Below are 12,487 nucleotides of genomic sequence, written 5' to 3' on the forward strand. Positions count from 1 at the left end.
CTCAATGGTTACAGGTGACAGCCAACTAGCCACAGCTGATGGCCATCTACTACCCAAGCCAGCACCTTTGCACATGAGGCCGAGAGCCTGGAAACTGCACTCCTGGCTCTGTCCCCACAACAAGGTATTATATTATACCTGGTATTTATATTATACCTGGTATTTATATTATATTATATTATATTATATTATATTATATTATATTATATTACATTATATTATATTATAAGACCCGGTCTTATAGTAAAATAAGACCGGGTCTTATATTAATTTTTGCTCCAAAAGACACATTAGAGCTGATTGTCCAGCTAGGTCTTATTTTCAGGGAAACACGGTATGTGCCCAGTGTGTCCATGTTCAAGGCCATTTGTATGAGGCAGCCCCTTCTCTCCAACACACTGAAAAGTGGCTGGATCAACAACACAGACACAAAGACAGCTAGAGCAAGATAGATGTGCTTAAAGGAGGAAGTATGGGTCTGGTCCTATGGCTCAAACCCGTGGGGAAGGCAGGGCTTGAGACATAACTGCAGAAGGACCTCCTCAACTGTATGTGTTTATTCCTGAGTTTCTCAGTGCATGGAGGAACGCATGCTGTCAGGCTTTCTCAGTCTCTGTTTGTCTCTGTCCTCTTTGTTTCTCTGTGTCTCAGTCCCCACCACCCTGCTTCAAAGACACAGACAAGGGGGTGGCTGGGAATAGAAGGGGACTCACGCCCTGGGTATCAGTTTATGGAGGCTGTGCTGATATACAACACTGCAAATTCTAGACCTGCAGCCTTGGGATGGAGGCAGACCCAGTGTAACTACATCATACCACCTCCTGCCAGGGCCCTGCTTGCTTGTCTGGCCCCAGGTCTTCTCACTCCCCAGTTCTTATTCATCTTACAGCACCCCACAGCTGCCCACAGTCCCCATATACTAATTGAAGAGGAAGGGAGACAGCCTTGCAGCTATCAACTGGTAGCTGGCACTAACCACCAGGCAACGATGCTCCCTACGTATAAATGATGCCACCCTGTGGGGACAGAGTCCCAGAGAGCAGTTTCCAGGCTCTCGGCCTCACGTAGAAAGGTGCTGGCTCAGGTAGTAGATGGCCGTCAGCTGTGGCTATTGGCCGTCAGCTATAACCAGTTAGCCAGTTAGCCACTGATATAATGGGCGCGGCTAGGCTGGTGAGTCAAGATGAGAGTCGAGAGTCAGTGGGTTGGCAGGCAGAGAAGCAGACGGCAGGTTGCAGGTCATGTGACTCCAGCCTCCAGTAAGACTATAGTGGTATGACTCCCCTACCTATGGCTCTGTGGGTGTTCCTTTTTGGCCTAGCCATATCCTGTGTTCTAATGTGGGGAGCAGGACTAGAGGCCCCGCAGGCTGCCTCACACGACACACCCCCAATATCTGAAGATGTCACACTGGGACCATTGGGTGAACAAGACAGAAACAAAACCCCTCTGTAATTGTGTCTGAGCTCAGACCAAAAGACCACAAAAATGACCAAACATGCACGCTCTCCACTAACACAAGTGATGCTGCTTAATTACCATTCCTTTGCCTCCTAGATACAAATTATCAGGATACTCAGTCATCAGACCAGCCTCCTCCTGAGAGCACCCAACCCAGAGTAGAGCCCTGCTTACCTGACCCCTCACCCCAGGTCACCTAACACACTGAGACACCTTGGGAGTCTCCACAGTATACACCCTCCCTTCCTGCAGTGAAAAATAAACCCAACTTTATGTGACCACAGGTGTGTTCCTAGTGGCCTCTGGCTAGAGGGTACCGACTTTATGCTACTGACACATTAACCAGTTGGTCTGTGTTCCTATAATTAGCAATGCTAATTATATCCTCTTTTGAACAAATGTGACAGACGCATCTTCTAGGTTGCCAACAAGAATCAATCACACAAACCTGAAAGTGACCATTTAACTTATATGCAGAGTTTTTAAGTTAAGATTAATAAAGAATGTGATTCTTTCTAAATCAGTGCTTCTCCACCTTTCACATGCACATGGATCCCTGGGGATCTTGCTAACAAAGCAGATTCTCACTCACTCAGTGGGTCTATAGTTGGGCAATGCTAATGATCACTGATGATGATTGATGCTCTCCAAAAAAGTCCAGACAGTCTCTATAGTTTTCCAACTCAGAAGAATTATGTCACATGGAACAGAAGATATGATTTTAAGTGTGCTCTGGTGTAAAACACTTTTGAATTAGAGGAGGGGGAAATGTGTTTGCAAAATAAAAATGAGGTATCTGGAAAGAAATCTCTAACAAAGAAAATTAAGGCTTTAGGAAAAGCTATTTTAGGTTTTTGTAGCAACCTTGGTTACATCAATTGAGGAAAGCGGGAACCTGAAATGATCATTGGTGGACAAAAATATCCCCATGAAGGCCCAAAAAAGTAACTTTCCTGCCTCTTAGATGTTATGTGACTGTCGTGCGCGGAGGCCTTCTCGTTGCGCCATCTTTCAGGCGGGGAGGCCTGCGGGGTCTCTGCTCCTGCTCCCCACACAAGAACGCAGGATATGGTGAGGCTGAAAAGGAACACCCACGGAGCCATAGGTAGGGGAGCCATACCACCACGGTCTCACTGGAGGCTGGGCCCACCGGACGCCGACCTGCCGTCCGCTTTTCCGCCAACCGACCGACCGACGACGCTCCTCCACTCTCTCGACTCTGTTCCTCTCTCTCGGCTCTCCTCTTCCGCTCTCCTCGGCTCTCCTCTTCCGCTCTCTTTGGCTCTGCTCGGCTCTGCTCGGCTCCTCGGCAATCCTCATAGCCGCAGCAGTTACACCAGCGGCCAATCGGCTAACCGGTCACAGCCGACGGCCAATCAGCCACAGCCGACGGTCATTCACCACCCGAGCCAGCACCCTTCCACGTGAGGCCGAGAGCCTGTAAACTACTCTCTGGGGCTCTGTCCCCACAGTGACAGAGTTCAAGTGTGTCTTCAAAAGCAAGTTTGGAAATTTCTTAAGCTTTCATATGAAAAAAATTAAGTTAAAACAAAAAATCTCAAGCAGTCAGCAGCCCTAGCCTACCAGTTGTGCAGGTGGCCCATTAACTGACTTGGGGCATGGTCTGGGCAGACTCCTGGGCAATTCCAAGTGTCACCAGGGTTGAGAACCACTGTCCTAAGTCATCCTTTCAAAAAACCCCCAAAGTCTTATCAGTTGACCAGCCCATGAAAGCCTGTACCAGGCTACCACAACTTAAGAATAAGGGATACAATGACATTCTTGTTTTAATCTGCATCCTTTTCAGTTTATGTTTTTATGCATCACAAAATCCCATGAAACGCATTAGGAAAAAAATACATCAATATCCTGTTGAGCAGCTAGAGAGCCAAGTGAAGAAGGAATGTGGAACATTATATTGGAAATAATGTTTTATATCCAAATCCTCATTTTTAAAAGTTCAGCTTCAATAATCTCTATCCTTTCCCAATACTTTTCATGCCACCAATTTACATAATCATTAGCAGAGGCCAACTTTGAAAATATAATACTAATTATCTGAGGCTCTATGTATTCAAAACCTACGGCCAAATTGCTAAGATAGATAAGAAAACAACCTAATTTTAAAAATCAGCAAAAGACTAGAGAAGATATTCCAACAAAAAAGATACATGATTGGCAAATAAGCACATGGAAAGATGCTCAACATCATTAGTCATTAGGTGGTACAGTTAAAATCACAGAGAGGTGCACAGCATATCTATTAGAAGAGCAATCAACAAAAACAAATAAATACTTGACTTCCCAATGCCGGCAAGGTCACAACGCCACAGAAACTGCTATTGCCAGTGGGGATGCAACAGTGATACACTGCTTTGGGAAAGAGTCTGGCAGTTTCTTGTAAACTATACAAGGAAGAACAACCCATGATTCTCAAGAGGAAACACCTACGAAAATGGTCAGGGACACAGTTTATGTCCTCAGATGTCTAAAGAACAGCTTTCACAGTCTGAGTAAAAGAACAGAAGAGTAAACTTTAATGTGAATGTGCAGTGGGAGTGGGGAGGAGGTAACCCACTGCAGCTCCACACAGTCTGGCCTGATGCCTTTCTCTGGTGTCTGTTAACTAATCCCACAGGGCTGTGAGAACAACCTTCAGAAATGCTTTCCCTGCAGCCTGGACTCCGATTCTTACCTCCTTCATTCCACCTGTAATGGCAGATGCTTGAGGGGTGGTCTGGATGATGTGCTGCAGGATGCTGACATAAGTCTGAATTTCGAGAAGATTCTGTTGGAGGAAAGAAAGCATTCTTATTGAAACCTGAACTGCCCAAGTTTCTCCCTCCAGGACAAGGTGACCCCTGAGATGAATGCTTTCACATGTTCCATTGTCACAAATAGGACAGACGTGATCTGTGCAGAGAATACATTATATCTTTAATCTTCAGAAGAACAATGCAGCAGATAAACTGAAGCTTGGTTTATTTTGACATTTCCCTTCAGTTACATGGGTTCTTTGCTGCTGTCTTCATAGAGCCCTGGATGGCAGGGGTATGACAGAAAAGCAGAGCTGGAGGACAAAGGAGCCCCAGAGGGTACAAAAGGGCTTTTTCTGACCCCAGAATAGGGCAGTGCGTCAAAAGATGGAATTTGGTCAATTGGTCCCGGATTAACTCACTAGCTGTGTGAAGCCTCGAGCAAGCCATCTATATCTCCTAAAACTCAGGCCCTTCTATAAAAGCAGGATAACAATCTGAACAGCATCTGTGCCCAGCTCTGTGCATGAGGACTGATAACGTCGCACAGCTGCCCCCTAGGCCAGATAATGGTCACCTTGTGTAGGAAGCTATACACTATCCCCAAATCCCACCTCAGCCCCAACCCAGGCCAGGAACTCACTGGCACAGAAGTACAAAAGACCAACCCTCTTGCCTCAAGGTGCAAACCACCTTGTAGTGTGACTCACACTCGAGTCCTTACCCCTGCGGTGAGATCAGGCTGAGGCTCCAGCCCAGGCCCCTGCCCTGTTCCTACCCTGAGCTGTCTCGCTTCCCTTCCTCCCTCCCCTTCTCCTGGGCGCTCTCCACCGACACAGTAATCCCACAAAAATCACCACCTACATCTCTGCTGATGGGGAACCTGACCTAAAACATTATCTCATGAGGTTGTTGTTGAGATCCAATGAGATAATGCATGACAGCATCACAGTGTGAGCGCTTATTATTATTATTATTATTATTATTTTCTTGTTATTATTTAAAATGGCCCTAAAGAGTGTTTTGAGCTGCTTAGAAACTGCCCCCAGGCACTGCTCCCTTGATTCCAGAAAAGTACAGCAGTCAGGAAGGCAGGAGAGGAAGAACCAAAACAGACCTGATGGAAAGCTGGAGGAAACCAAAGGGAGAGAGAATATCCCCTCATTGCAAAGGAACAGGGCCACTTTCATGCTGAAGCAGGTACAAACTAAGGCAGGAAGGGAATCCAATGCTTACTGAGCATTCGCGAAGCTATAGGTTGTACCAGGTGCTTTCCTGTATTGTTTGGGTTCCCAAAAGCAGACTATTCAATACATTGAATATTGTGTTCCTCCCAAATTCACATGTTGAAGCTCTAACTCCCAGTGGGATGGTATTTGGAAGTGGGGCCTTTGAGAAATAATTAAATTTAGATGTGGTCATGAGGGTGGGGCCCCATGATAGGATTAGTGCCCTTATAAGAAGAAGCACCAGACATCTTGCTCTCTCTCCATGCACATGTTCCTAGGAAAAGCCAGACAAGCACACATGAAGAAGGTGGCCGTCTGCAAGCCAGGAAGAGGGCCTTGCCAGAATCTGACCAGTCTGTGGTACTTTGTTATAGCAGCCTGAGCTGACTAAGCATAGACCCTGAGAGAAGGATCCGAGTGCAAATAGTTTAGTTGGGCAAAGATGCCAGGAAACATGAGAAGTGGAGTGGGGAGGTGAGACAGGGAGGGAAGGCAGCCAAGAAGGGGTGTGTTACAACTGTGGGCACCAGTTCAGTCCCAGTAGGGAGCCAGTGCAGAGTAGCAGGTGAGAGGGAGCTGGGAGGTGTACCCACCACCTTGCATCAGTCACTGGCTGAGGCTTCTCCCGGGGTACTAATTCCTCAAAACTTCCTATGAGGTGGAGCAGCCCTCCACTGCCTGGAGAAAGTCCTGAGGAAGGGCTGCAGATACTGGCAGTTGGAGGGAGGCCAGAGCCCCCTGGACAGGTCAGCCCTGAGGGCCATGGCCACAGGTCTGCAACATTCAGTTAACCACACAGCTCTGTGGACAGTCTGGCATTTGCATTTTGAAAATGAAGAAGCTCAGAGAGGTTAGGCCACTTGGCCATGATCACATAGCTCCAGGATTTGATTTTTCCAGTACCAAGGCCCCCAAGAATCAGGCCTATGAGAAGCTGGCAGGGGTGGGGGACAGATCAAAGCGGAGGGTTCTAAGCACCATGGATTCCCTCAATGTACTTGCTCAGAGGTAGAGTTAAAAAGTACATATACTTTGCATTTTCTGTATTTCTTCAATTTCTGAGCTGAAATAACTGCCAGGTTATACCTTAATCAAGATGGATCTGTGTAAAATCACTTTGTGAACTGTAATGTACTATAGAATTATTAGTTCCTAACCCCTCCCCCTCACTCCCTCACTCTCCCCACTACCACCACCACCACACACACACTATTGCCTCCTCCTGTATGTCTGGCTCACTAAGAGCTGTCCAGCAACCAACCCATCACCCACTTGGTTCAGGGGCAATGCACACAAAAGTAACCCACCCTAGCAGTTTCACTTTTCAGCCACGAGTGCCCCAGACTTATCTGGCCAAACACGAACTGGGTTATCTGGTGGAAGGTCTTCAGAAGGGTTGTGGATACCTTTTTGTACCTGTCCTTTGTTGCACTGATATCATCCTGCAGAAACTGTGCTTCGATCTGAAGGTGCAGGTTACACAGTAAAGCTTCATCAGCTTCCTGCAATGAGAAAGAGTTGACACCGGGCTCTATGGGGCTCACAATGGAGGCATCTGGCATAGGTGTGAAATCACTGGATGTATGTGCTCATGGACCACCTGGGGTTTTAATAAATGCAGATTGTTATTCAGTCGGTCTGCAGAGTGGGGTTCTAAGATTCTGCATTTCTAGCAAGGCAGGTCCAAGGTTAGCACATTGGACCTGATCAAGAATAATAGCTCTCAACAGGGAATGATTTTACCCCCAAGGGACAGTAGGTAATATCTGGAGATATTTTTAATTGTCACCATTTGGGGGGTGGGGTGTTACGACTGCCATCTGGTAGGTAGAGGCCAAGCATGCTGCTAAATATCCTACAATACACAGGACAGCCCCACCCAACAAAGAATTCTCTGATCCAAAATGTCATAGTGCCAGGGTTGAGAAACCTTGATCTAGAAAGATCAGGAACAAAGTGAGAGTCATTTATATACCAACAACCTTAAGTTTTAAGTTACATCTATATTTGTTCAATATCTCATTATTGGTGAGTTGAATTTCTAAGATTAAGAAATAGTTTTCCCATAACACTGAAAACTTCATTTTAGTAGTTTTCTCCCAAGGACTGTTGTCTCTTACCTTTAGACTATGACTGTTTAATACAAAATGTATGTTTTAGAATGATTGCTGTGGTACATTGCATTGGTTCCTTTAAAGTTGGAAATCACATTTATGACAGAAGGTTTAATGTTTTCACCAAACTTTTCGATAATTCACCAAGTTTTCTCTCATGGATCTTATTTGGATAAACCAAAGAGGTTGAAGAGCTATTTGTGCTCTTAATAAGATAGTGCTGTGATGACTGGAATTGACTTTAATACTTCAGTGGGCCAGTGCCATAGTATAGGTGAGTGTTATTTGGGCTCCTCAAAATTGCCATTCCTGAGATACCGCTGCCATGCATACCTACCAAAACCTTAGACCTTGCTAAGTAATTTTTCACTGACATTAATGATTTGTTAAAAACATGATGGATGTTAGCATAGGCTTCCGCACTGAACAGCTCTATAGGATTAATCTTAGGCATAGTGGAGGGTTTCATTCTTCCTAAGTGTCTCTTCCAGGTTTCTGCTCCAGGGTGAATCCCCCAGCCTCTCTACACTCTAATTTCCAGTTACCAAATCCTTTCCTCTAAAGATTGTTTCCTCTGAAATCCTTTCATGGGTACCAGGGACACCAACACTTGGTGACAAGGTAGGGAACCTTCAGAAAGATGGAAGGAAGGACCCCGAGATCCAGAGCTGGCTCCTTCTCTGTGGCCCCGGACTCTCCTGCCTGCTTTCTCTGAGGCTCCACTTGCTTCTCAGCCCTGGAGCTGGGCCTCCTCTACCCACTGGGAGAAGCAAGAGCATGTGGGAAAATTGTACTCTTTGAGAGATCCACACATGGGATGAAGTTTTTGTTTTTTAAAATCTGAATTAAATGAATGAACCAAATTACAAAAAGGGTCACATGTTTCCAGGTATAGGGCTCTGAATTGTCTGAACTAAGTTAATGTGAAATCTAACTGTGGGTGTTTGGCTTCTGGGCTCATTCTTTTGATTAATGAATTAATCAGTTACTGACTTTCGAGGAGCTCTGCCTTCAGGAGTTTACCATTCTGGGGGTTTACCATTCTGGGGGTCCTCAGATCCTATCACAGGGACAGATACACAGAGTTCAATGAAAACTCAACAGTATTGTTTTGCTTTCAGAAGATGCATACTGCCCAACCCTGGGCTATGGGACCCTTATTTGCCCTTGTGTAAATAAGACATTAATTCCCCAGGGGAAGTGGGCAGGCCCCTTGGAGGTCCAGGTATCTGGCTTTCTGAATTACCTAGAATTACCACATGAGCCTGGTAAAACCCTTTAGTGAGAAGAATGATGGTGAAAAGAAAGCCTGGGTATCTTTCCAGCAATAGGAAAGGGTAATTTATAGACCCCCAAAGGAAAAACAGCCATCTCTCAGGAAGGACAGACACCAGGGCAGTCCCAGGAACCTAAGCAGCAGGAGTTAATGGCACTGCCCTCAGAATGACCCAGCTCCAGATGAATTCATCTCTGTGCCTCAGGAGTCATGTTTCTGGGAGAGAGAGCTGTGATTGGCCAACAGTTCACAAGACCATCATCTTGATTGACAGTTCTACCAAGACCACACTGATAGGAAGGAAAGTCAAAGCATTTGGAGATGCAGGCCCATTCCCTTCAAGTACAGTGGTTCTTTGTGGAAGTGATTTTCAACTCTGGGGATGGGACACCCCTTAAAGGGGGCATAGTTAAATCTGGGGCAGAGGGAGTATTGGGTGAAGACTTGAACTTTCTGGATATTTTTCAACCCTCTTTCACCCCTTATGCCCCTTTTAAGACTACTGCTGAGGATGGGTGAGGTGGGGCAGAGAATTCTCAAACATTTTAATTTTTACGTAAAATTCATCTACAATTTATCCACAATCACTACAGCTGAAGAACTGAAAATAGGGTTTCAATAACCCTTTTTTATTGCTTATAGAGGGATCAAACTCTCAGAATTTTAGTAATGGAAGGGACCCTAGAGATAATTGGTCCTCAAACTTTTTTAAGACACAAATATCATCCTTCAAACAAAATATGTCCAGGAAGCCAATGCATAGAGGCAAAGCAGTGATGCTCTTCTTAAAGGATGTGATGAGGGGAACAGGCACCCCACCCTCCCAACAACCCTCCGCCTCAGAACCCTTTCAAGCAAATCCATGGAACCTGAGCGCTCTGCCAAACATAGCTCAGAAACTAGGGGAGGGTGAGCCAGATTGACTGTGTGGGTCATTCAGATAGTTAAAGGTTAACGGAAGACAGTAGGACTGGAATATGTCTTGGGCTTTTCTCTACTGGTCAAGAGTGTACGTGCTGAGTCCTGATCCCATCCTGCAAGGTGCCTGCCAGTCTTATCCCAACTCTCTCTTAGGATCATGCCAAAACAACACTCTTGTATCCCATCAACCAAGCCTTTAAAACTGCTCATGCAATAGTTTAGTGGTTACCAGAGGGTAAGGGGGGAGGGGGGTGGTAGATGAGGGTAAAGGGGATCAAATACACGGTGATGGAAGGAGAACTGACTCTGGGTGGTGAACACACAATGTGATTTATAGATGATGTATTACAGAATTGTATACCTGAAATCTATGTAACTTTACTAACAATTGTCACCCAATAAACTTTAATTTTTTTAAAAAACTGCTCATGGAGATACTGTGTTTCCCCAAAAATAAGACCTAACTGGAAAATAAGCCCTAGCATGATTTTTCAGGATGACATCCCCTGAGCATAAGCCTTAATGCATCTTTTGGAGCAAAAATTAATATAAGACCCGATCTTATTTTCGGAGAAACATGGTAATAAAAAGCCACTCAATATTTGTCCTTAAAAAAGATATTAACCAGAGGCTTCTGCAAGCATATTTTCTTGCTTTGAAGACAATTATCTGATAAATTGCCCCGGAAAATTCCCAAAGGTAAGTAGGTACCTTTGGAATGTACAGTTGCTGATATGTTGAAGAGAATTTGTTTAGAAGTGCTTTCTTTTGTTTGCACCAGAACTCAGAAATGTGTATACGCTTGTGTTTTTATTATGCTTTGGATGTTGTCAGCTGCACTTTCAAAAGCTCCACAAGCAGAAGCATCTAGATTTTTTCTAATTCAAGACTTTGGGTCACTAGTCTAATTTTAGGAAACATTCCAACACTGACATTGTGTGTGTTTTAGACCTAGGTCAGTGGTTCTCAAAGTGTGATCCCTGGCCCATGCCACCTGGGAAATATTAAAAATATTAAATATCTGGAAGATCCCAAACCCACTGGATCAGTTTCTGGGGTCAGGGCCCAGGAATCTGTTTTGACACACACTCCAGGGGACGCTGATGATGCACACTGAAGTTTCAGAGCCACGGATCTGACCATTGTTAAAAAAGGGACTGGAGAAATAACTAGAATTCAATGTACCCTTGAAAAATTACCCTTGCCAACCCATTCACAGAACTGCTAAAAACCCATTCAAACCCCCACTGTCTGTATCTACATCCAGGCCCAAATCCACCTCTGAGCAGCCCAATTCAAAAACAAACAAAAAACCACTGCTAAAGAATGGATATTCAAGTTCATTACAATTTCTAGTTAATTAAGGCCTAATTAAAAAAAGAAAAAAGAAAATAAAACACTTACTTTGATCCTGAATATAAAAAAAACTTTCCAAAACTTTTCAGGTCACTTTCCTTCCAGGTGCTCAGGCTGGCCTGGAGGAAGGGGCTAGGTATGTTCAGCAGCTCTCCACGCTCTCTCCACCCACTGCCTCATTTCCCTCTCCATTCTTCCTCGCTCTACCCCTACCCTTCTGTTCTCTGAGCCTCCTCAACCCCAGCCTCCTCCTAAACTCCTCTTTCCCAGTTCCCTCTCCTTCTCTTCTCCAGAAGTTCTTTCCAGCCTTAGGAATTCTTGAGCATCTGAGAGGCTTGTAGCCCTGAAGGTGAAAGCTTCATGCCCACCCTTTCATTCCCTGAACTCCCTTGACTCTAGCTCTTTCCCAGACATGTTTAAGACACACGAATTACATAGAAAAGGGCCTATGGCATCTTTAAGTATTTCTTTAAATTTAAATTGTCCTTAACTGAAAGCATTTGACTACAGCTTACATCATTTTTAAATTCTGGGGATTTAAAACATAAAAAAAAAAGAGCAAAACTTTAAAGTCTGCTCCTTACAGTTTTCTTAAGATAAGCAACATCAGACATTATTGGAATACACACACACACACACACACACACACACACACACACACACACACACGAGGTCTGACAATTAAGTTCATGAACTCATCCTAGAAAAAGTGCTCCATACCTCATTGCTGAATATCACTATGGTCACTTTTGAAGTGCTCCCCTTGGGAAGCTATGCACTGACGCCAGTGCCTAGTCCACCCTTCAAAGCAATTTTGGAACTCTTTTTCTGGAATGGCCATCAGAGCTGTCATCATATTACCCTTGATGTCCTGAATGTCATCAAAATGTCTTCCTTTCAATATTTCCTTTATCTTCAGGTGAAGAAAGAAGTCATTGGGAGCCAGATCAGGTGAGTAAAGAGGGTGTTTCAATACAGTTATTTGTTTACCGGCTAAAAACTCCCTCACAGACAGTGCCCTGTGAGCTGGTGCATTGTCGTGATGCAAGAGCCATGAATTGTTGGCAAAAAGTTCAGGTCGTCTAACTTTTCCACGCAGCATTTCCAGCACTTCCAAATAGTAAAGTTGGTTAACTGTCCAGTTGGTACAAATTCATAACGAATAATACCTCTGATATCATTGCAACAAGTTCATGAACTTAATTGTCAGATCTTGTGCGTGTGCCAAAAAAATGTATACCATTTTAAGAAAGGAAAAAACTGTATTAAAATTGTAATACTCAATATGTACTGATAACAAATGATGAATACAAGTCACATTTGTCTTCTGCAATTACAAGAGGTGCTCAAAGTGGTTACATCAGCATAACTTTA

The 12,487-nt window shown here is 44.5% G+C and overlaps 1 protein-coding gene across 1 annotated transcript in view; it reads right to left on the minus strand.

Moving 5' to 3' along the window:
• BFSP1 (beaded filament structural protein 1) overlaps positions 1 to 12,487 on the minus strand; it is a 52,528-nt gene that overhangs the window by 28,617 nt on the left and 11,424 nt on the right. The window contains exons 3-4 of the mRNA XM_074317555.2: positions 6,853 to 6,948; positions 4,157 to 4,249 (exon numbers count right to left, since the gene is read on the minus strand). Of these exons, the coding sequence (XP_074173656.2) occupies positions 4,157 to 4,249; positions 6,853 to 6,948 (189 nt within the window). The remainder of the gene's footprint in view (positions 1 to 4,156; positions 4,250 to 6,852; positions 6,949 to 12,487) is intronic.

This window comes from Rhinolophus sinicus, chromosome 13 (genome assembly GCF_057876585.1).
Source record: "Rhinolophus sinicus isolate RSI-liver-muscle chromosome 13, RSI-T2T, whole genome shotgun sequence".
NCBI lineage: Eukaryota > Metazoa > Chordata > Mammalia > Chiroptera > Rhinolophidae > Rhinolophus > Rhinolophus sinicus.